At 33.5% G+C, this 23,207-nt stretch overlaps 3 protein-coding genes and 1 non-coding gene across 7 annotated transcripts in view; 2 read left to right on the top strand and 2 right to left on the bottom strand.

Moving 5' to 3' along the window:
* The first annotated feature begins 1,422 nt into the window (after positions 1 to 1,422).
* LOC112518701 (ubiquitin carboxyl-terminal hydrolase 2) lies at positions 1,423 to 6,041 on the top strand. 3 transcript variants are annotated; one of them, XM_025126489.1, is made up of 6 exons: positions 1,423 to 1,494; positions 2,688 to 2,735; positions 3,720 to 3,766; positions 4,401 to 4,447; positions 4,572 to 4,674; positions 5,129 to 6,041. In XM_025126489.1, the coding sequence occupies exons 2-6, from the start codon at positions 2,705 to 2,707 to the stop codon at positions 5,891 to 5,893; spliced, it is 993 nt and encodes a 330-aa protein (XP_024982257.1). In that variant the 5' UTR covers positions 1,423 to 1,494; positions 2,688 to 2,704; the 3' UTR covers positions 5,894 to 6,041. The 3 variants fall into 3 exon arrangements, with proteins under 3 accessions (XP_024982257.1, XP_024982255.1, XP_024982256.1); XM_025126487.1 differs by having other exon boundaries at positions 1,427 to 1,494; positions 4,398 to 4,447; XM_025126488.1 differs by having other exon boundaries at positions 1,439 to 1,494; positions 2,691 to 2,735; positions 4,398 to 4,447.
* A 1,317-nt stretch (positions 6,042 to 7,358) lies between these two features.
* TRNAL-UAG lies at positions 7,359 to 7,438 on the top strand. Its single transcript has one exon. It is a non-coding gene; the product is annotated as a tRNA-Leu (tRNA).
* A 3,972-nt stretch (positions 7,439 to 11,410) lies between these two features.
* On the bottom strand, positions 11,411 to 15,013 carry LOC112518438 (CBS domain-containing protein CBSX3, mitochondrial). Of its 2 annotated transcripts, none has more exons than XM_025126129.1 (6): positions 14,895 to 15,013; positions 13,056 to 13,332; positions 12,327 to 12,408; positions 12,147 to 12,220; positions 12,018 to 12,078; positions 11,411 to 11,792 (listed from the first exon to the last, which is right to left on the bottom strand). In XM_025126129.1, the coding sequence occupies exons 2-6, from the start codon at positions 13,305 to 13,307 to the stop codon at positions 11,650 to 11,652; spliced, it is 612 nt and encodes a 203-aa protein (XP_024981897.1). In that variant the 5' UTR covers positions 13,308 to 13,332; positions 14,895 to 15,013; the 3' UTR covers positions 11,411 to 11,649. The 2 variants fall into 2 exon arrangements, with proteins under 2 accessions (XP_024981897.1, XP_024981896.1); XM_025126128.1 differs by having other exon boundaries at positions 13,056 to 13,316; positions 14,895 to 15,008.
* A 5,591-nt stretch (positions 15,014 to 20,604) lies between these two features.
* Positions 20,605 to 23,207, bottom strand: part of LOC112518116 (mitochondrial import receptor subunit TOM40-1-like) — a 6,706-nt gene continuing 4,103 nt past the window's right edge. The window contains exons 10-11 of the mRNA XM_025125693.1: positions 21,897 to 21,992; positions 20,605 to 20,995 (exon numbers count right to left, since the gene is read on the bottom strand). Of these exons, the coding sequence (XP_024981461.1) occupies positions 20,939 to 20,995; positions 21,897 to 21,992 (153 nt within the window). The 3' untranslated portion in view covers positions 20,605 to 20,938. The remainder of the gene's footprint in view (positions 20,996 to 21,896; positions 21,993 to 23,207) is intronic.

The following is a 23,207-nucleotide window of genomic DNA, read 5'->3' as shown; positions in this document are numbered from 1 at the left end:
TAACACAGTGGTATCACTATGCATCTTATATATGATTATGTATCACAATGTATCTTTTGTTTAACATAGTCAATATTTTTAGGTATCACAGTGGTATCATAGTGGTATCACCGGAGGACGGTGGCCGGAGGCCGGAGAACGGTGGCCGAAGAGAGAAGAGAGGAGAGAGGAGAGTTTTAAAATACCAAAAATATACTTGCATTAAGATTTTAATTTAAAATTACCAAATTTATAAATAATCCTAATTTATCTATTGATTTGTGGTTAATATTGGTTCTCACAGTTACCACAAACAACTCAGTTCTCCCTTGAATAGGCCCCTATATATATATATATATATATATATATATATATATGTTATTTCGATTCAAGACTCTTAAAAATGATATATAACCACAACTCCAAATTAAGCGTATGGGTGCTCAAGATAGAACCACATTTAGCATCATCAACTGATCTGATTTACGACAATACAAAAAAGAAACCCTAGATATCTCCGATTAACCTTTGATTAGATTCATTTAGTATCTGTTGAATCGGATTTGGTGTCAGTGCTTACTATATCTATCAGATTATCTAAAGATGGCATGAATCACACAAAAGAAAGAAACGTTTATGAGATGTCTTTTCATACTTTTGTGCTTTTACTCTGATTGATAAACAAAACCGGAGTAGAAACAGGGTTTCTAAAACCCATGTCTGCTTCCAAATTCCTGCATAATTTTGTTTTTGTTTTCACTGTAACACTAGATGTGTACCATGCAATGCAAAAAGTTTCATATAAAAATCCAAGTTCAAACCCAATGAGGAATAAAAATCCCCTTGCGGCTATGGAGATTCAAATGCGATGACTTCAGGGTATATGCAAAGCAAGTGGTTGTTGGGATTAGTCGGCTATCATAGCGGGTTGGATATCCAGGTTAATAAAAAAAAAGGTTTCATATATTTTTATGTTGCGTTTGGTATCTAGATATGACCATTTATACAAAAAAAATTATAATGAAAATGAAAAATAAATTGAGGGGCTGTTTGACAATTGCTGAGTGGTTTGATGCAGAATGATTAAGTGGTCAAAATGATTAAGAGACTCTCATGATATAGTGCAAAATGAAATATAATTGTTTGGTAATTGTGTACAATGAAATTAAGGATCTTAATGGTTAAGGGAGATCCAATATACAAAATCATTCAGATGGTTTTAGAACCATTAAAAAGCAGACTTTTATTTTGTCAAACAAAATTGACCTCTTAATATTATAGAGATTACCTCTTAATAAAACTATTAAGAAATAAACAAACAACTCCCGACCGATACTTTTTGTATTTATGATAAAATAATAAAGTAGTAATTATCACCAAGAGGACCCGTATCCAGAAAAGCCATACCATATATTCGGATCCATAGTCATTCTTCCCCTTTATACCCACTCTTCTGCTAATTCTCTCCCCCACAACCATCCTCCATAGCCGTCGCAGACCTCCATTGAAACACAGGTATTTACTTTCTCAAACATTAATGCATTCCAAGCCTCTAAATTTAATTCTCTCTCTCTCTCTGTGTTTATATATATATATATATATATATATATATATAGTCGTATGTACGCACAAAGATACTCATCTTATTCAATTCGCGTTGTATGTATGAATCATTTGCCCTAATTGTTGGTGAATCTCGATACGGGGTACTGAGACTGGTTTTGTTCGATTTAGTATGTTCATCAATCAATAATTTCAATTTTAGGGTTTGTCTCCTTGAGGTAACAATGTAATTTAGACGGGAGTAAGGTTAGATTCTGTGGAATTTGTGTAATTCATGGTTTGATTTTTATCTATGAAGCAGACATTAGTAAAACATAGTTTTTTAGCTTGTTATTTGCATTCGTATGTAGAGCTGCTTCGTTGTAACTTGTTTGATTCTCTGTATATTGCTACATGGCTTCTGTAACACTTAGGGTTCGTTGTTAAATGGGTATCAGCTTGTGAATAATAGAGTGGTATGAGGGGATATAGAGGGATTCTTTGGATCTAAGAATTTTAGAATTGGTGGTACCTTGATTGGGTATATACATAAATAGTTAGACATACAATATAAGAAATTTTATTGGAGATGTATTGATCCTATATTAAATACTTAAACTAGTCCCGTGACGGAAAGAGGGAAACGGACTACCGCTTTGGCGTGCTCGGCTTCCTAAATAGAGAAAAGAAGTAGCTACCTTTTGGATTAGAAATTTGGGACCCTATTTCTTCTTTGTTTTTGGGAAAATTACGATTATGATCCTGTATTAGTTTCCAAATGTTGATGGAAGGTGGTATCCGTTGGTCCTAGTTGGGTAATGACTAATATAGAAAGAAGGGGGGTTGAATACATATACATCAAAATTTTCAAGTTTAATTCTGTATGTTTTTATAAAAACAAAGAATTACATATTGTTGCAGAAACTAGGAAGGAAAGACCTAACTTAAACAATCTTTTAAGGATATTTGTAAGTACTAATTAATTTTCTTTTTCTTCCTTAAATGGGAATGGGCGTTTTATGGTCATCGTCGTTATACTGTATGTCCGCTGGTTTTATGTTCTCTACCGATCAGCTCTTAGTTGGGAATGAAATATCTTGTCGATCAAGAAAAACATTATTTTTATATGATAAAACTTAATTGATGATTTATGTTTTCCATTGCAGCAGATTGATTTGCCATCATGTCTTGGTGCACCATTGAATCTGATCCCGGTATGCTTCCTTATTCTCATTTCTCCATACATACATAGTGTCGTTGGTCCAAATTCAATGCAAGTTGTTTAGCATCGTTGGATTTACGAAGTCTTGAACACTTGGGGACATTTTCAATGACAGAACCTTGAAAAGTTTATGTATCCATGCCATGAAGCAGTATTGCTGAGGGGCTACAGAAAAATCTGAACTTGTATTTTTCATGAATACAAGTTCGAGAATTATTCTTTGAGAATATTAGAGAGATAAAAGAAGAGAACATATGTAGATTGTAAGAATGATTGTTTCAGATGTTATTTCTGTATGTCAAATCCGAGATTCTAGCAAGTGTTGATATATCAGATATTTTTGGGCCAAAGATTGATTACCGGCAACCCTGACTGGCCCCACATAGAACCTGCCCCCTAAGAACCACATGCGAGGAGGCATTTCAAAGCTAACTCAGCGCCTGAGGCTAGCGGAGGGGTTCAAGCCCGTCTCCTGTAGGATTTGAACTTGGACCTATTGGTATTTGAGCAAAGTCGCTCTGCCCCTTTGCCAATCGAGCTACACGTCTGAGGGCATTAATATATCAGATATTCGGAATGTGGTGTTTCTCAAAGATCAGATTTTTTCATCGTAAAGAGCAAATCAAAAGTCGTATGTTTTGAAATAAGATAGTTTCCCAAGAGTTAGAAGCGGCTTTTGGAGAAAGCTAGTCGGCAGAGAAGTTTCGAACACATATTTGAATTTAATATGCACTTTTTAAGTTGCATCTACAATTCTACACTCGGAATAATGATTGTTTTCAATATGGTGTGGTTTTGTTGGCTTCCACAGAGTTGAATCATCAACTAGATTACTTGTTTTCCATATATCCATACTAATCTGAACATTTCATCTGACAAGAAACTGAACTTGCTTCATATTTCATTGCACCTATCTCTTTTATTGATTTTGGTTTTCGAGTTCGGTCGATACTAATTGAAACCGCATCTTCTCTAGGTGTTTTTACTGAACTTATACAACAAATGCAAGTAAAAGGCGTGCAGGTATTGTTTTACATGGATGATATTCTTCTATGTTCTACTCCCTTTGTTTGACAGCGAAGATCCTTATTTGTTCTCGAGTGTCAAACCTTGTACTTTCCAACCAAAATTTTTACGTATCTATATTTATAATGCCATTTTTTTTCAATGTTTTTTGTAAATGTTTGATAAAGCTGTCAATTTGTATAAATGAAAAACTAAAACTAAATAAGTTATGAATTTTGAAGAAAATTTTGGTTGACAAAGTCGAGGTAAATTGCTAATCATGGAACGGAGGGAGTGTTAGGGGCTGCTTACCGGGTAAGCGCTTATAAGCAAGAGTCATCATCCTTACTTACGTCATCGGGCATTCCCGGCCATCAAAAGGGATTGTTGGTAAGAGTCTATCACCCGGTAAGCGTTTACTGAGTAAGAGTCACCACCCTCACTTACTGGGCAAGTCTCTCGATCCTTGCCTTGCCTTGCCTCTTACCGGGTAAGATTCTCAGTCTTTGCTATGCTCAGTCGGTAAGGTAAGTGACCCGGTAAGTGTTTGGTAAACGTCCCCTTGGTTAGGACCTGGATTGATGTGTCTTGATTTTGTCATGATAACAGTGAATATATAGTCTGGAAGTTCTAACTTTGATTGGTTAAGCAGGTCGAGGAATTATATTCTTTGGATATCGATTCGCTAAACAGTCTTAGGTAAACTATTCATCCTTTTTTATGCTTCTGCTTGTGCTTTTTAATGCGTTAGCTGTTCACGTTCTTCACATACCCGCGTGCAAAATCTCATCTTCATATTTTTTCTTGAATCTTAAATTTGCAGGCCGGTTTATGGGTTGATATTCCTATTTAAATGGCGTGCGGGTGAGAAAGACGAGCGTCTTGTAATCAAAGATCCAAATCCGAATTTGTTTTTTGCTAGCCAGGTCAGTTTCACCGACATTTTATCATAAAGAAGATGGTAAATGGTGGATGCACAAATTTTCAGCAGTGTGCATATCTTCACATGATACAGCCGTACAACTATTTCATGTCGGATACGAGTACTGCTGAAAATTCTGACCATTTACTCCCCCAATTTTATTAGGGCACGTGTTATATGCTGGACGGGATAGGACAAAAACTTGTCTCGCATTTGACATGACATTAAACCGGGACAGTACAGAGCGGGATAAAATGCATTTTTTTGGAACAATCTTGGTACATTGCTAATTACCCGTATTAAATTAAAACCCTAAAACCTTTGGGAATTCTTTCATCTGCCTACTTCACCTTTGCCTCTCTTGTCCCGTCTGCATAACAAAAGCTCTCTTAGACTTGAAATCACCATTATTAGCTTTGGAAATCGGGATTTACGTTACTTCTAACGATTCTATTCAGGTTATTAACAATGCATGTGCTACTCAAGCGATTCTCTCCATTCTTATGAACTGTCCGGAAGTCGATATCGGGCCTGAGTTATCAGCACTGAAAGAATTCACCAAAAATTTCCCTCCCGAGCTTAAAGGGCTCGCGATTAACAACAGTGAAGCCATCCGAACCGCCCACAATAGTTTCGCAAGGCCCGAGCCTTTTGTTCCCGAAGAACAGAAATCTGCTGGAAAAGATGACGACGTCTATCATTTCATAAGCTACATACCCGTAGACGGTGTGCTTTACGAGCTTGACGGCTTGAAAGAGGGACCCATTAGCCTGGGCCAATGTTCAGGTGGTCAAGGTGATCTGGACTGGCTCAAGTTGGTGCAGCCTGTGATTCAAGAAAGAATTGAAAGGTATTCACAGAACGAGATACGGTTCAACCTCATGGCCATAATCAAGAACCGGAAAGAGATGTATACGGCTGAGCTCAAAGAACTGCAGCGGAGGAGAGAGCGGCTGCTGCAGCAGCTGTCGACGGTGCAGACGGATGGCGGCAACGTGGAGGCRCTGAACAAGTCGCTTTTGGAAGTGAATGCTTGGATCGAGGGGGCGACTGAGAAGATTCTGGTGGAGGAAGAGAAGTTCAAGAAGTGGAGAACGGAAAATATCCGAAGGAAACACAATTACATACCGTTTTTGTTCAATTTCTTGAAGATTCTGGCGGAGAAGAAGCAGTTGAGACCGCTGATCGAAAAGGCGAAGCAGAAAACGAGCAACCCGAGGTAAGTTTCGAGGTTTTCGGTTTTTGATATGAATTATGTTCATGATGTTGGTATTTTGAAAAGGATGTTGTAATTTAGGCAAAACTTGTGTTTGGATTGTCATACGGAGGTTGATAATGTTGAATTATATGCTAGTAACTTTTTGATGATTTATTTATTTGGGAAAAAGTTGATTACCGACAACCCCAACCGACTCCATACGGTTTCCGTCTCCAAGGACACCAATGTGAAGCGGCATTTATTGGCTCACTTGGCGGCCAAGGCTAGCAGGGGCATCAGAATCGAACCCGGAACCTGTTTTGTATTTGTACAAAATAATCCCGTCCTTTTACCGTATGTTTCTTTATGTTTACGTGATTATCTGGTGTGGGTTCGTGTGTTGGGATGGGATCGGATGGGTGCCGGTCCCAGGTAGGGTGCAGCAGGTCCAGGCTTTTTGGGCCTGGGCTAGGCAGGCTTTGATTGCGAATATAGGCCCAACCAGTCTTTTTTAGGTCGGGTTTTTTCAAGCTTTAAAGAAAAAACTTTGGCTGGTTGGGCATTTAGACGTGGCCCTTACCTGGGTTTCAAGCTTTTTATGCGTCTCTAGTTTTAGGGGTGTGCTGCAACAACCCCAACCGGTCCCCATTTTCGGTCCCATAACTGGTCCTAGGCCGGGCCGGTCTTTTGCCTATCCCGGTCCCCGTCCTCCGGCGGTCTCGGGCCGATTTGGCCATCACTAGGTGTGCATTGATTGGAACATGACGGAACTGGACCGGATTGTAGCCGGAAAATAAAAATATTATTATTATTATTGTAATAATATTATTATTAGTAATGTTAAAAAGTACCATTATTTTTTCTTTAAAACATCATTTTAAGCTAATTTAGGGGTAATTTATCAAACTTTTACTGGGTCATTTACCTTATTGGATGAGAATGTGAAGGACCAAGAATCTTATTCAGTAAAATGTATAGTAAGCATCGAGAATCTTACCCAATAAATGTTTAACAAATAAAAAACAGTCACCAAGAAATATATTAGGGTTCCGCTCTTATCTTAGCTCCAGCTTCAGCAATTTCATCAGCTCAGGCTCGAAGACCCCTGGTTCTGGAAGGCACATGAGTCCGAACACTATGGTTCCCGGTTCACACCAGCACTTCCTTTCGATCTACTAGGACATACCCCGCAATCAATACAGATAATGTTAATACAAATTGTACATGTTCGAAACATATAAATTGTTTCAAAAACTTTATTATGATTAAACTCAAATACTTGATCTGCAGTATTTTTGTAGTAAACCGTGGAAATATCAAATTCAAATATATGATTTCCATTCAACAATTTTTGGTTTTCTGAAAATGTAATCGTAATTAAACCGATTTATGGTTTTTCTATTTACAAAATAAAATGTTTAATTTTATTTTTAATGATTATTTAATTATTAAGTAATTAAAATATATTAATTATGATTAATCATCATGAAGACAGTTTGGCCGAGTGGTCTAAGGCGCCAGATTTAGGCTCTGGTCCGAAAGGGCGTGGGTTCAAATCCCACAGCTGTCATTTTTCTCCCAACAAAATCAAACCATTTTTTTTAATGAAGGGTTCCGACATTAATTAATGTGTAAATTACGTTTTAAGTCCCTGTGATTGTTAAAATTTACGATTTTTGTCTTTGTAATTTAGAAGTTACAATTTTCATCCCTGTAGTTTGTAATTTATTGGTATTTTCGTCTTTATGATTTACAGTTTTTTTTTTCCCCTTATGATTTAAACCTCTTTACTCTTTTGGTCCGTACATAAAAGGTAGAAATTAATTCGTAATTTAGAAATTACGGTTTTCATCCTTATAGTTTGTATTTGTTGCTATTTTCGTCTTTATGATTCATAGTTTATTGTTGTTTTGTTTCTTGTGATTTACAACTCTTTACTCTTTTGGTCCGTACTTAAAGAGTAGGAATTAATTTAAGGGTCGTTTACTAAACGTTTATCTGGGTAAGTGTTTACCAAGTAACATTACCTTACCGGATGAATATAGTAAGGACCAATAATCTTACCCGATAAGAACGAGACAAAGATCAAAAATCTTACCCGATAAGTGAGAGCGACGACTTTTACTATGATAAGCGCTTACCGGATAAATTGTTGTATACTATGTCGTTTTGATAAACTAAAATCTTACCCGGTAAGTACATAATAGTGTTAAATTTTACTGGTAAGCGCTTACCGGGTAATGTTTGATAAACGGCTCCTTAGAGATGAAAATTACAATAAATTACAAACCATAGATATGGAAATCGAAATTATTAACAAACCACATGAACAAAAATTGTAATTTACTCTTGATTAAATGGTTATGAACTTGTTTCATCAACAATGATTTTGTTAAGAAACTATTTTGCATTATGTTCCATTAAGAGACAACATCTTAATCATTAAGAGGTGAATGGCAAAAAAAAGTTTGTTTTTTAATGGTTCTAAATTCTCTAAATGATTTTGTATTATTGAGTCTCCCTTAGCTATTAAGCACCTACTCATTGCAAATAATTACCAAACAATTATATTTCATTTTACACTATATCATGAGAGTCTTTTAATCATTCTGATCATTTAGGTTGTTTGTTTACCTCTTAATAGTTCCATTAAGAGACAGTTTCAGAATCATTAAGAGATGAATTTTGTTTGACAAAAAAAAAGTCTCTTAATGGTTCTAAAAGTCTTTGAATGATTTTGTATCATGAGTCTTCCTTTAACCATTCAACGCCCTACTTTCATTGTAAATAATTACCAAACAATTATATTTCATTTTGTATTATATCATTGTAATCATTCTGACAATTAAATTATTATGCACCAAACCATTCTGCAACCTGCATATTATCCAGTTAATAATTTATTACAAGTTTATTTGTGCAATACATTATTATTTGATTTTATTCTATAAATCTTTGTGGTCTTAAACAGTATTAGTATGACTTAAAACGTATATTGTATTTGAATATGTAAATTATTTGATTGAGTTAGTTTTATAAAATTATGATGCATTAAAAAGTTGTACCTATATAACAATAAATTGTAATTATTATATAATATATATATTTAAAATAGTATATTATTATATAAATATTAGAAGAATGTTCGCATAATATAGCGAGATATATCTTAAATTTAATATTTTATTTTGTTATTTATCTATGTCGATATAATACGGTTTTTAGTGGTTTTGAGAAAGCGATAGTGCTTTTATATTTGAACAAAATACAAATTTTAATATATCATAAAATTTTGAAAAAATATATCGATATTAGTATCAAATTAACTATTTAAAGTTCTGATTTTTTGTGTAATTTATTTAAATCAGTATTTTATTTATGATAATTTATATTAATAACGAAGTAATTTATTTATTATTTAGTAATATAATTTTTATAAAGATAATACTTAATTATTTTGTTATAACTAATGACTATCATAATTATATTTTAGATTTTTTATTTTCAAAATCAGATGTTTATCCCGTATTTGATTATGTTTATTTATAGTTAGTCACACAAATTCAAAAATGAATATAAGTTGTATTTATGCATAATTATTTGTAATCTTGAATTTAAAGTAATATGCATCAATAAACAGTACTGTATGCATAAAAATGGTTTTAAGAGTTTTTGTCAAATGTTTTATAATATAATATAAATAACTGTGATTGAAATTTTAAAAAATGGGTTTAAAAAATTGAAAAAAAATATCAATATGAATATCAAAGTAAAAAGTATTTTTCACTTTGACTAAAATTTAATTACAACATAATTTAGAATTTTTTATAAATAGAATAGACTCACTCAAGCATCCTAATATATTTTCTATAATTTCTCTGAAATAGAAACTCAAAAGTCAAAATCTAAGGAGAAATAAAGATCCTTATAGGTGCGTTTGGTACGCAGACAGGACAGGACATGGTGGGACAGGACAGGACAGGACATCTGTTCAGCGTTTGGTAAGACATGATAGGACTGGACAGAACTGGTTAAAATGACCAATTTACCCCCAGTGAGTCAATCCTAGAATTCTAACCACCATGATCAAATTAATCTACCATACTTCCAAACCCACTTGAGAAGACGACATCAGATTCTAAACCCGAGTGTAAGCAACTTCCATTCTTCAAATCTCAAATTTCTCATGAAATTTAACTAGATTTAATTTATGGAATTGGGGTTTTTGTTCATTTGTTTTTGATGTTTGGTTATGGATTCAGCCGATTTAGCATTACAACCAGTCGATTAAACAGCTGATTCAAGCAAAAAAACCCTAAATCGATTCAAACATAGCAACCCCAAATAGCGATTCAGATATAACAAACCCTAAATCGTTCCAAACATAGCAAACAGAGGGCAATCGTGTACCTGATGAAGGAGAAGGTAGGGTGCGATGGAAAGGAACCGTCGGACTGCCGTCGCCGTCACCGGTCGCCAGTCGAGTAGAAACATCAGTCGATATTGTCAAAGGAGAAGGTAGGGTGCGATGGAAAGGAACCGTCGGACTGCCGTCGCCGTCACCGGTCGCCGGTCGAGTAGAAACAGCAGTCGATACTGTCGAGTAGAGGAGAAACAACCGATGGAAAGGAACTCGTCGAGTAGAAACAGCAGTCGCCGTCACCGGTCGCCGGTTGAGCGGTGGAAGCGATGGAGGAGAGGAGAGACCGATTGATGAAGGAGACGGTGGAAGCGATGGAGGCAACGCTGTGAAGGGGAAGAAGGGACAGTATGCATATGAGGTTTTTAAGGGTAAAGTGGTAAAAAAATTTCTTGTTCTACTTAGTTCCAGGGGTAAAAGGTGGACTACCGTGTCCCACCCTTGTTCTAGTTAGTCCCACATAAAACCACACCAAACATAGTACAATTGTGTTATGTCCTGTCCTGTCTCACCCTGTTTAACGCACCAAACACACCCTATATAATCATAGAGGTTCAAATACGACGATTCCATGCTACCCACAAAACAGGTCATCGCGCTGATATTAATCGACTAGCATAACGGGTTGGACATCCAAGTTAATAAAAAAAAATCAAAATCTTAAAAAAGAATTATATTTTACTCTTTCTATAATTTAAAGATTTTAACATTTATTAAATTATTAAAATATCTTATAACTTTATCACCTCTATACATTTTTTAAACGAATTTATAAAAAATAATAACAATTCAATCCCATTGATGGGAATAAATATAAAATTAACCACAAGGATGGTACATAATTGTTATTTTGGCTCCGAAAATAAAAAATGTCGGGAGGTCCCAGGTTCAAATCCAAAGAGAAATAATTGTTTGGTAATTGTTTACAATGAAATTAGGGCGTTGAATGGTTAAAAGAGACCTAGAAGGCTAAAATATAAAATCATTCAGAGAGTTTTAGAACCATTAAAAGACATACTTCTTTTTTGCTAAACAATATTTCACCTCTTAACGATTCAGATGCTGCCTCTTAATAAAACTTTTAAGAGGTAAACAAACAACACCTTTAACACCCACAGCTAAAAAAGTGTTCAAGCATTTGAAATTGTCAACATGAGGACAACTATTCGAAGTGTAAGAAACGAGTATAAAAGGCTTCAAACAGTTAAAAGTTTGTTATTATCGAGTCTCTCGAGTATATAACGTCCTCGATTGCAGCGAAAGAAACGCGAAAATATTTACACACTCCTAACATGACTAGCTCGTTATTGAACAGAACATACCGGTCGCCATAACCCCGGCTTACAGTTCACCACCCGTTTCTAGTAGCCACCCTGGATGAATGCATTCAAACGGTCGAGCTCCTCCCTGTGTTCACTCACCACAGCTCGAACCACGTCTCCAATGGAAACCATCCCCAGCATTTCCTTGTCGTCGATCACCGGAATGTGTCTGATACGATTGTCTGCGAAACCGGAAGAAACAAACGAATGTAACTAAAAGCACATCACATTCTATAACATCCATCAAATGCAAAGTTTTTTTTAACCGTGAGTGTACCCGGACCAGCTTACGCACACCACAACTAAACCATGAGACACGGTTTATAAGGAGAGACTTAAACTGGCAACTTATGGGGAGGATCCCCGAGTTATTAAGATGTTTAATGGCAAAATGAATTCCGATATACCTGTCATTAGCTGCATTGCTTTCAGAACTTTGGTATCGGGCGTAACAGTGATAAGTTTGTTCTACAACCAAAAACATATGTTAAAATTTGGATGAATTGGAAAACCGAAGCATAAAATCATATTCATACCTCTTCGGTCATGATATCTCCGACCTTGGTTGACTTGGATGATCTTCCTTGGACAATGATTTTTCTGAGATAATCTGGAAAATAGAACCTGTTAACAATTTGTGAAAATACGTGGAACCCAATTTGATTACTCTCCAAAAGAACCCTAGGATAGAAATGAGGTTCCAACATATGTTTCACCTCTTTCTGTGATAATTCCGGCAATGGATGATTGCTCGCCAGGTTTAACCACAACCAAAGCACCAACATTGTGTTGTGTCATCTGCAAACAAATATTTTCATTTGGTCATCATATCAGATAAGAACCACATTTGATGATGTGAAAGTATGTGGAACTGCATTAGATTACTCTCCAAAAGAGCCCTTGAGATGAGCACGAAGGTTCCAACATGCATCGAGAAGAAATGATCCAAGTCTAGTCGAGTTGGGACTTTAACAGAAGAAAAGTGGGATTCGTGAGCTCAATCCAGGAGTTGCTTACTTTTTTTTGGGTTAAACCCCTACATAGGTTAAGATGTTATTCCAAAGGACAGGAGACCGATGGGCTTGAGGGAGGCAAAAATAGAGGGTTCGATTATTTATGGGCATTTTGGGTATCGGTTTGTATGAGATGGCTTAATGGGGACAAATAAGAAGTCCTGTCTGGCTTATTCCATATAAACGTTTTGTCTTAGTGGCTTCACGAATGAGCCGTAAAAACACTCCTATATGGCTGAGCAAGAAGCCGTCTATACCATTAAACTCATTAAGTTGCAAGTAAAAAGCCCCAAGTGGGGATAGAATCATAGAATGTAAAATCTATAAGCTATTCTGTATAAATCGTTTTTTATTATAGACTTCCAATAACTTTCACCGTAGTGTTAAGTTAGATTTGGAGGTTATTAGATCAGTCTGCTGAGAATGGCATACCGATTGGACAGCATCATAGACAGAATCATCAGTGGTGCACCAGAGCCAGGAGCCATCAGCACCTTTTCCTTTTCCTTTCAAGACATCGGAAATCGTGGTGCTTTCGAAACCGTGTTCTTCAATACGAGCAGCTGAAGTTGACTCGAGACGTGTCAATGGTCGCACCAGAGGGTTCACCAACCGCACATGTTGGAGGACTGCATTCTTCACAATGCTTCCATGTGATACAAACGCTCTGAATCCTCCTTGCATATCCTTTAACTATCACAACAAAATACTAAGGGCTTGTTTGTTAGCCAGCTCAATGAGCTTAATGGGACTCACAGTTTATCCGGTCGGTCTAGTATATGTATGACTGATTGGTAGTGGCTTAATGATATAGAAAGTGGTTTAATGATATAGAAAGTGACTTGTTCAATAAGCTTTTTTGGGAGTTTCATGCAGAAAGTCAAGTTTTTTCCAAAACTGCCCAACCAATTAAAAAGAATGTTTATTCCAAAAAGACCCTCCCAAATAAAAGGCTTTATCAATCTATATAGAAAGATTAATACACAAAGACATTTTTATCCATATAGGAATTCATGGAAAACCAACTAAAAGACATCCCCGAAGTCTTTTAGCTAAAAGTCCATCCAATGTCAATGTCAGATTGACCTTAAGATGGAATGAATTAGCTATGGTTTTGACTCATTTTCTTATGGTGTGTTTGGTTTATAGAAAATTTTCCATTCTAATTTATAAAAACAAATAATAAAAATAATTAAATTACCCTTTTATTAATTAATTATTTAACATATTTTAAAACATAATCCAACAAATTTTATCAAACACCAACTACCCCATAGTATTTCTAAATCATATATTTGCAGGATTTCACTGGAATCACTGGATTTCAACTCCGGACTTTCCAATAAACCAAACGAGGGATTGAAATTTCCCGTGTTTGGTTTGAAGGATTTTATTGACTTGAAATCCCAGGATCTTATTGAAATCCGACAAACATAGAATTTTAAAAATCCCACAGGGTGATATTTCACCTGATTTCATATAATTTAGATGTAATAATGTTTTAAAATATGTTAAAAGCATTTGTTTTATAATTAAAAAAAAGTCGTTCAATCATTGAAAAACATTAATAAAAAATTAATTCAATTATAATTGTTCATAATTTGCTTTTTATAAATTTATAAAGAATGAAAATTCAATTTCCATTCATCCTACAAATCAATCACTCCTAGAATTCCAAATCATTCCAATTCCAGATCCAACTGATAAAACCGTTCATTAAACCAAACGAGTTAGGGTTTGAAGAGCTTGTTTGATTCTTTTGAACATGGATCTTTGAGAAATGATGATCACAGATCCATTTCGTTATACCTCAAATCTCTATGGTTTTATTTGATCAGATTAAAGAAGATCGTGTTGAATCTAAACCGAATATCTTCAAAACAACAAGAACAAAAAACTACGGAAATTTGATTACTTAACATCAACATAATACGTAAATATGAATCTTCATAATCCCACAAATTTGTTCATTCCTTTCAATAAAACACATAAATTTGAGCAGGCAAACCCAGTAATCCTTCGAACCAACTAAAACACCAGTTAAACAACATCAAAAGCAGTTATTCTCATTGTTTTCAAAATATCCGATTTGAGGTCTAAGGAATATGGATCTGTAATCATCATTATCTCTTGAGATCTAGTTTACCAAAGAATCAAATAAGCTCTTTAAACCCTAAGATCAATCAAATCAAACCAAATCAAAAACTATAGCTCTAAATCAAGATCGGTAAGGTTATGATGCATTTGCAGAAGATGATAGGAAGGATTTACCTGATTGGAGAAGCTGAAACACACACACACACAAGTAGCACAGAGATTGCTAGAAGAAAGTGGAGGCCACACTTCACAAGCAGAAATGGAGTTGTGTTTAAAGTGAAATCCGAGGAGGCAGCCCAAGGTTTATCCATTTGGTAGTATTTATTTATTGAAAATCCACGGATTTGTTACCCTGCATCTTGTCTACATGCATCTTTCCCTGCACCTGCATCTTTAAATTTTAATTTGCTAGATTTAATTATATTTATTTTAAAAAAATTATTTCTACGTCACTTTTATATACACTTAACGGCTGTTTACCAAACATTTACCAAGATAAGCGTTTACAAAGAAACATTACCTTACCGGATGAATATAATAAGGACCATAAATCTTACCCGATAAAAGCGAGACAAAGATTAAGAGTCTTACCTGGTAAGTAAGGGCAACGACTCTTACCATGGTAAATGCTTACCGGGTAAATTATCGTATACTATGTCGTTTTGATAGACTAAAATCTAACTCGGTAAGTACATAATAGTGTTAAATTTTACCGGTAAGCACTTGTCGGGTAAGTGTTTGATAAACAGCCTCTTATTCTTTTTCACACACATGAATTTGTTAAACTTTCGGTCATAATGATAAAAATAGATGTAGTCCAATGATGAAGGTATGTGAAGGTTTTGTTCTCAGCTTCTCAGTAAAACTCTTATTTTCACCGGAACCCAACTCTTTTGTCCAAAAACAAATGTCCACAATAAAAAAAAGACATACTTTTAAGAATGTATAATTATTGCACTTTTAAATTAATAAAATGACAATTTTACCCTTAATTATAAAGAGAGAAAAAAAATTTATCTTATAGTTAAGAATATAATAAAAAGGTAGACATTTACTTTTAAAAGTGGAATTAATGAGAAGAATTTTATTTTTTATCGATTTTTTCTTTTACCCAATCAAAAAACCATGTGAAACAAAATTTTAAAGTCGAGTTTGAAAGAATAAAAGACAAAAAATCAATAAAATGACAAAAACTCCATCTTATTTAACGGAATTCTTTAACGGCCATTAAGGGGCTGTTTATCAAACGCTTATCTGGGTAAGCGTTTATCAAGTTATACAACCTCACCCAATGAATATGGTAAGAACCAAGAATCTTACCCGGTAAGAGCAAAACAAAGACCAAGAGTCTTATCCGGTAAGTGAGGGCAACGGCTCTTACCATAGTAAGCGCTTACTTGATAAATTATTGCTTACGATATCATTTTGATGGACCAAAAATCTTACCCGGTAAGTAAATAGTATTGTTAAATTTTACCGATAAACACTTATCGGGTAAGTGTTTGGTAAACAACCCCTAAATGGATAAACTAAATCCAGACAATTTTCTAAACCCTGTGTAATTATAAAACTACAAGGATGAAAATTGTTATCTTCGACAAACCACAAGGACCAAATTTGTGGTTCACTCTATATGTGATTAGAATATGTTAAAATTACTTATGTTTTATTGGGTAAACGTTTGATCAACGTCGCCTTTAATAATTACCTTCGAGGGAAGATTCTTAGATATCAAAACAACATCGTATGCAACAATCTTATCAGATAAATGTTTACTGATTAGATTCATCACTCTCACTTATCAAATAAGACTTTCGTTCTTTATCTTACTTCTTACCAAATAAGATTCTCAGCTCTTTACATGTTAATCCAGTAAAATAAGTAACTGAAAGACGTTTTCCTCGTAAACGTCAGATAAGCGGTCATAAATGGTCAACTGTAATTTTATACTATATTTTTTTTAAATGACGATATTTTTTTAAAAAAATTAAATAAAAAAAAGATAAATAAAGGTGAAGAGGACATTTTTGTCATTAAATTAAAAGGGTGGGGTCCACAAAGAGATTATTAAAGGACAGAAAAATCAGGATGATGGGTCATGACGCATCTGGAACATATCTCCATGCCCCTTAAAGAAAGTGAAAGGATACCTGACTGACAGTCACACACTAACACCGACCCGACCCGACCCAGCCTAATTCAAGTTCAAGTTCAAATTATTGTATTAGTATTGTCGTTAAACCTATTTACTCACAGTCTTTTACAATTCAATGTCAATTAAAATATCGTTTTATCTTTTATTTATTAAGGAGGAATAAAAATCTTCTTGTGACCGCGAAGGTTCAAATATGGTGACTCCGAACTACCTACAAAACAGGTGGTTGTCTTAAGATTAGTCGGCTTGCAAGACGGGTTGGATATTCAGGTTAATTAAAAAAAATTATTTTATAAAAATGATACATATATATATATAATTTTTAATTTTATAAAGAATAAACAAAAAGACCAATCCATATTTTAAAACGTAATTCTAATTATATAAAATTTATCATATAATTAAAATTAAATAAACAAGTCACAAAAATAAGTAGGAAATTACAGATGTGAAATACATAAATAATCGTAATTAATTATCTTGACCGATTTTTTGTCATACATGCTCAATCAAATTTTGGTATATTTATTATTTTTAAATTTTTTTTGATAAAATTATTTTTTTTATCAGATAAGTTTTATTAAAAAAAAAATCTAATAATATCCAATGGAAATGTGACATTGAAATGGAGTTGATGAGATTGTAATCTAGATCCTGATCATATTTATTTATTTTTTTCTTTTTTAAAGTTTTTTGTTGTTGGATTTAAATTGTGCTTAAATGTTGTATTCAAGTGTTTCTCCATTTGTAAATTTTGTCTTAAATGCTTTGTAGGTATAAATAGTTTTTCCTTGTAATTTGTAATATTCTAAAAAATTTGAATACGAAAACCTTTGGTGAAAATTCTCTCTAAGATTCATATTTTGTTCTTGATTGTTATTAATCTGATTGAAGATTTGGGATTCACATTTGTCTTTATTTACAATCTCACAATCCAGATCACCATTAGAGATGGTTTTATCACTCTATACCAATTATTGTTTTTATTTGAAAATAATTATATTTTTAATCATTATAATTATTTTTTTTGTTTTTTTCTATATAACTAACGACCGTTAGTGAGTCCGTTAATACTGGGACATTTTGATCCTTTTATCAACTTTCTTTATTTTAATTTAAGAATAAGATATATATTATTATTAATATATGATATAAGCATTAATATTACATATATATATATATATATATATATATATATATATTTGTATGTAACTGAATAAATTGTAATAATTTAGAGAATTTGTGCATCATTTGTTATTTTATATGATTATTTTTTCATATAAAACTAGAATTTAGAATATTGATTAACATATATTTGTTTTACAATGTGTTGTTTCACATATACTTGGTTCACAATGTGAATTTTTTTTGGTGTGATTGTGAAACATAAAATACACGTAAAAAAGTTTCACAATGTGAAATGAATATAGGAAACAATGACATTTTTACATGAAAACAAAAATATATGAAACAATTTCATCAAAAAAAAAAATATATGCCAGAATTTCATCAGATTAAATAATTTCGTGAAACAATTTCATTAAATTAAACAATGAAATCAATGGATGAGGATGGTTTATATGGTATACAAATGACTTGGTTTGTAAAGTAAACCACTCTATATATATGATCTGCAGTCTTATTAAAACTGTCTATTGAGGAGTATGTCGTTTGTTTATGAATACATTTTTAATAATAAAAAGATTTCGTTTAGAGCATTTCCAACAATTATGTTATTTAAAAGTTTCAGATATTTAAGAAAGTATGCTCCAACAGCTATGCTAAAAGCATCTACAACAACTATATTATTCCAGAAATTTTAAAACTTTAGGAAAAATTTGCTCCAACAGTTATGATAAAATCGCATTTAAAATAGAGAAAAAGGGTGATACGATCAGAAAATCTCAAAAAAAATCGCAGATGCTCTTTAAATCTCTTCTAAAAAAAGAGAATGAAAAAATCTTTAAATTTGAAATAAGAAAGAAAATATAACAGATCCATTTGGAAAAGGTCGTCCGTAATAAAAAAAAAATTAAAATAAATATATTTATATTATATAAAAACTAGAAGGGTATTCGCGTAATGCAATAAGATAAATCTCCATCTTAATGTTTAATTTTTGAATGTTTTGAGAAAACGATAATGTTTTTATTTTTGAATGAAATATAAATTTGAAGATAACATAAAAAATTTTAAAAAAATCGATATTAGTATTAAATTCACTATTATAATTAAAAATCGTTTTGCTTTAATTCAAATTTTTATTATAATTTAATTTAGGTATAATAACAAAGTAATTTATTTTTGGTTTGATTATATAATTTTTATCAAAGATAATAATTAAACATTCGGTTAGAAACTCGATAATTATCTTAATTATATTTTAGATTTTTTATTTTTCAAAATGAGATGTTTATCCTCTATTTGATTATGTTTATCCGTAGTTAATTACACGAATTTAAACAATGAGTTTTAAAAAGTTGTATTTAATGCATAATTTACTTGTAATTTTGAATTTTAAGTAATATGCATCAATATACAGTACTTTATGTTTAAAAAATGATTTTTAAAAATTTTTATCAAATATTTTATAATATAGTATAGATATAAAATAAATATATATTTTTATTTTCTATATAAAATTGATATAATTTATTTTAAGATAATAAAAGAAAAGAAAAGAAAATGGAAAGAGACTTGTGAAAGAGGGCTGTTTCGTAGGTCACTAACGTCTCCATCTTCTCTAATCTCCACCCAATGGATTCCTCGTTCGCCTTTAATAATTCATTAATTTTCTTTTAAATAATATTTATTTTATTTTTATATTATTTTTTTAAAATTATTATTGTAGTTTAAATATCGTGTTTAAAAGCCGCCATCCTAGTTGCAAAAGAAACCAATATTAAATACTCGTATAAAACCCCTCAAACAATTTGTATGTTATATTCATGACATGTGTCACCTACATATACTGTTAACGAATCATGTAAATCTAAAGGGTCGCACACAAAGAACACGTATGTTTCCACTAAAGAAAGAATCTAAACATGTATACCGTTTTGTAATTATTATAATTACGGAGTTTAATCTATAAATATGTATGTAATTATCTTAAATGTTTTTAGATAATTATATAAGATATTATTAGATGAATAAATAATCATTTTAGATAATGATTAAACCTTATCAAGAGTTATGGTCAATCTCGAAGACTGACCATATAAATAAGGCTTAGGGGCTAAACCAAAGCATTGGAAAGAGTTCTGATAACTAGTTGTAGCCTCAAAACCCTTATTCCGTTGACAAAATCATTTAACTGAAATCTCATTCGATTCGAATGAGTTATTCGGTTTCGGTTGTTTTAGACACCCCTAGCCGATGAGCGCCTCTAGGGTGCTAAAAACCTGACCAACCCAATCAACTCAACCTAATGCAACACAAAATAACTCAACTCAAAGCAGTTCAATGTCTAATCGAGTTATAAAATCTTTGGTATGTTGGACTTGGAATGAATTTGAATTCCATTCTTTTTAAATAATTAAATTATTAATTTATTATTGCAAAACAAATGTTTTAAACAAACAAATTATGTGGAATCCCGTGAAATACCAACCATCTCCGTCGGATTTCAAAATCATATGTTTTGTGGGATTTCAAATGAAATTCCAAATCCAATCCAACAAACCAAACGGAACCGAACCTAATGGTAGAAACAAGGACATTAACATATGCAGCAGACGTCACGACGCTAAGCGACGTTTGAGCGACACTCGTTAACTTATGCCAAAGAAATGTATCGTCAATTTTGCATTATGATGCATTCTACAGCGATTGAATTACATATCCAAGCTGCAAATTTCGACATCTATGTATTATGCTCTAAACACTGTCATTGCAGCTGGAATTGCCGCCACAAATAATGCTGTGCGAAAGAAGTACAAAACTGACTCTTTTGATATTTGTCCATCATGATTTTTTGAAAAAAAAATCATACCTCGGGTACGACAAGTGATGTCACTAAAAAATACGAGCGTAAATCCTAGGTTTTGCATCTGGGTTCGATCTATTCTCCAACTGTCAACCCGAATCCAAACTTGTAGTCTTTCTTTTTGTGGTCTATCTGCATAACATAATCCAGGAAACAAACCATCAACGACGATGCAAATAGTTGAGTAAAACGTTCACAAATATGACGCTTTTGTTGTCACAAAGAAAAGTTCATAATCGACTTTAGAAGTTTGAAACCAGTGTTCTCGGGACTCGAATTTGATATATATCGTTTTAAGTGCCGTTTACCTGTAAGAGTTATCACCCTCATTTACCTTACCGGGTAAGATTCTCAGTAGTTGGTATGCCTCTTACGGGTAAGATTCTTGATCCTTGTGATGCTCACCAGTAAGATAAGTGGCGTCTGGTAAGCGCTTACCCCGTAAGAGTTCGGTAAACGGCCCCTTAGTTGTTGGAAACAATAATCAGATATAGGTTATGTTTTAAAAACTACATTGTTGGCTAATAAACTAGCTGATAGTCGGTAAGCTAGTCATGTTTGGTAAAAACTAGTTGATAAGCTAAATGACAATGTAAAATGACCATAAAGGACATGTTATAAAATTAATTGGAAATAAACGAAGGGGTATAATTGGAAAAAAAGGTGAAAAAGGGCCCTCGGATCTTATTGAAACGCTACTTCAATAAGCTAGATGAAAGGAGATTTTTCAATAAGTACTTGATTTCTTAGCGGTCATGGTCATCATTAAAAAAAGAACCAACGAAGAATGATCTGATTCCGAAAGATTACCCTATTTGGTCGTTATTAAGGGTATTTAAGTCAAATGTAACATTTTATTAATAGTCAAATGTAACATTTTATTAATAGTCAAATGTAACATTTTTTTAGGGATAGAGGGAAACATGATATGAAAACCCCAAATGCTTTCTCCAGTCCAACTTATAGCTTAGCAAACAAAGCGATACGTAAACATCAATAAGAGATTTTAAGCAGATTGAAAAAATGTATGTACCTCGGCTGATAGAAGGAAATTTAGACCCATATTCAACCTTTCTTCGAGAAAAGCAGATGTACAGCCATTTGAGTCAATCTTCCCTCTAAGCCGACACTGTCGATGTGGAAACAAGTTGATGATAGGACAATTAATTTCATGATCTTTACCAACAAGTCAAACTGAAAAATACAATAACGTGTTAAGAATCCACATCAGTTAGACTTGGAACATTTCTCCTCGATATATGTTGGAATCTCCCTTATCTCCTCGGGGGGCTCTTTTGGAGAGTAGTCTAACAGGGCTTGCACACTCTCACTGTCTCGCACAACGTAAAACTGAAAACAGAGATGAAGGCAGGTGGTTGAGCGAACCACTGCCGCATAACAGCCATAATGTTATTTGCACTAGCCCTAATCTGAAATGCCTGAGTCGTCTTTTTATCTAATTTTGGTCGAGATTTTTAAAACCCTAAGGGCCTGTTTGTTAGCAGCTTAATGGACTCGCAGCTTATTCGGTCAACTATACATGACTGTTTGGTAGTTGCTTAATGATATAGAAAGTGGCTTATTCAGTAAGCTTCTAGGGGAGCTTTATACAGAAAGCCAAGTTTTTCCTAACCTATTCCTCCGATTAAAAAACACACTTCTTCCATCTATGAAAAACCCTCCCAAACAAAAACCTTCCCAATCTATACAAACATATTAATCCACATACATAGGCGGACCTGTAGAGGTGGCATGGGTGGCACGTGCCACCGTATTATTTCGTCACCGAAGGGTAAAAAATTTAGGTTTGTTAACGGTGCTACTATATCGTTTTAGAAGGTGCTACCGTATTTCCCTGAAATCCAAATGGTGCAACTAAAACCCAAACAAAACAAAACCCAAATAACCAAAACCATACTTTTTGTAATTATTTTTGGGTATATATTGACCGTTTTCAAAAGATGAAGACGCATCGGGTACAAGTTTAGGAGTTGTTTATCGGTACTTAGGGTTGTAAATGAACCGAACGAACGAACACGAACAGAGGTTTGTTCATGTTCGTTCGTTTAACTTAATTGAATAAACGAACGAACAAGAACGGTAAACGAACGAAAATMTGTGTTCGTGTTCRTTCGTTTAGAAATAAGGTGTGTTCGTGTTCGTTTATGTTCGTTCGTAAACATGCTAAACGAACGTAAAYGAACGGAAATCTTTGTATTCGTGTTCGTTCGTTTAGAAATAAGGTGTGTTCGTGTTCGTTCGTTTAGAAATAAGGTGTGTTCGTGTTCGTTTATGTTCGTTCATAAACATGCTAAACGAACGTAAACGAACGAAAATCTTTGTG

This window comes from Cynara cardunculus (assembly GCF_001531365.2).
Source record: "Cynara cardunculus var. scolymus isolate 2C chromosome LG 9, CcrdV1, whole genome shotgun sequence".
NCBI classification, from domain to species: Eukaryota; Viridiplantae; Streptophyta; class Magnoliopsida; order Asterales; family Asteraceae; genus Cynara; species Cynara cardunculus.
This window is presented reverse-complemented; position numbering and strand designations above follow the sequence as displayed.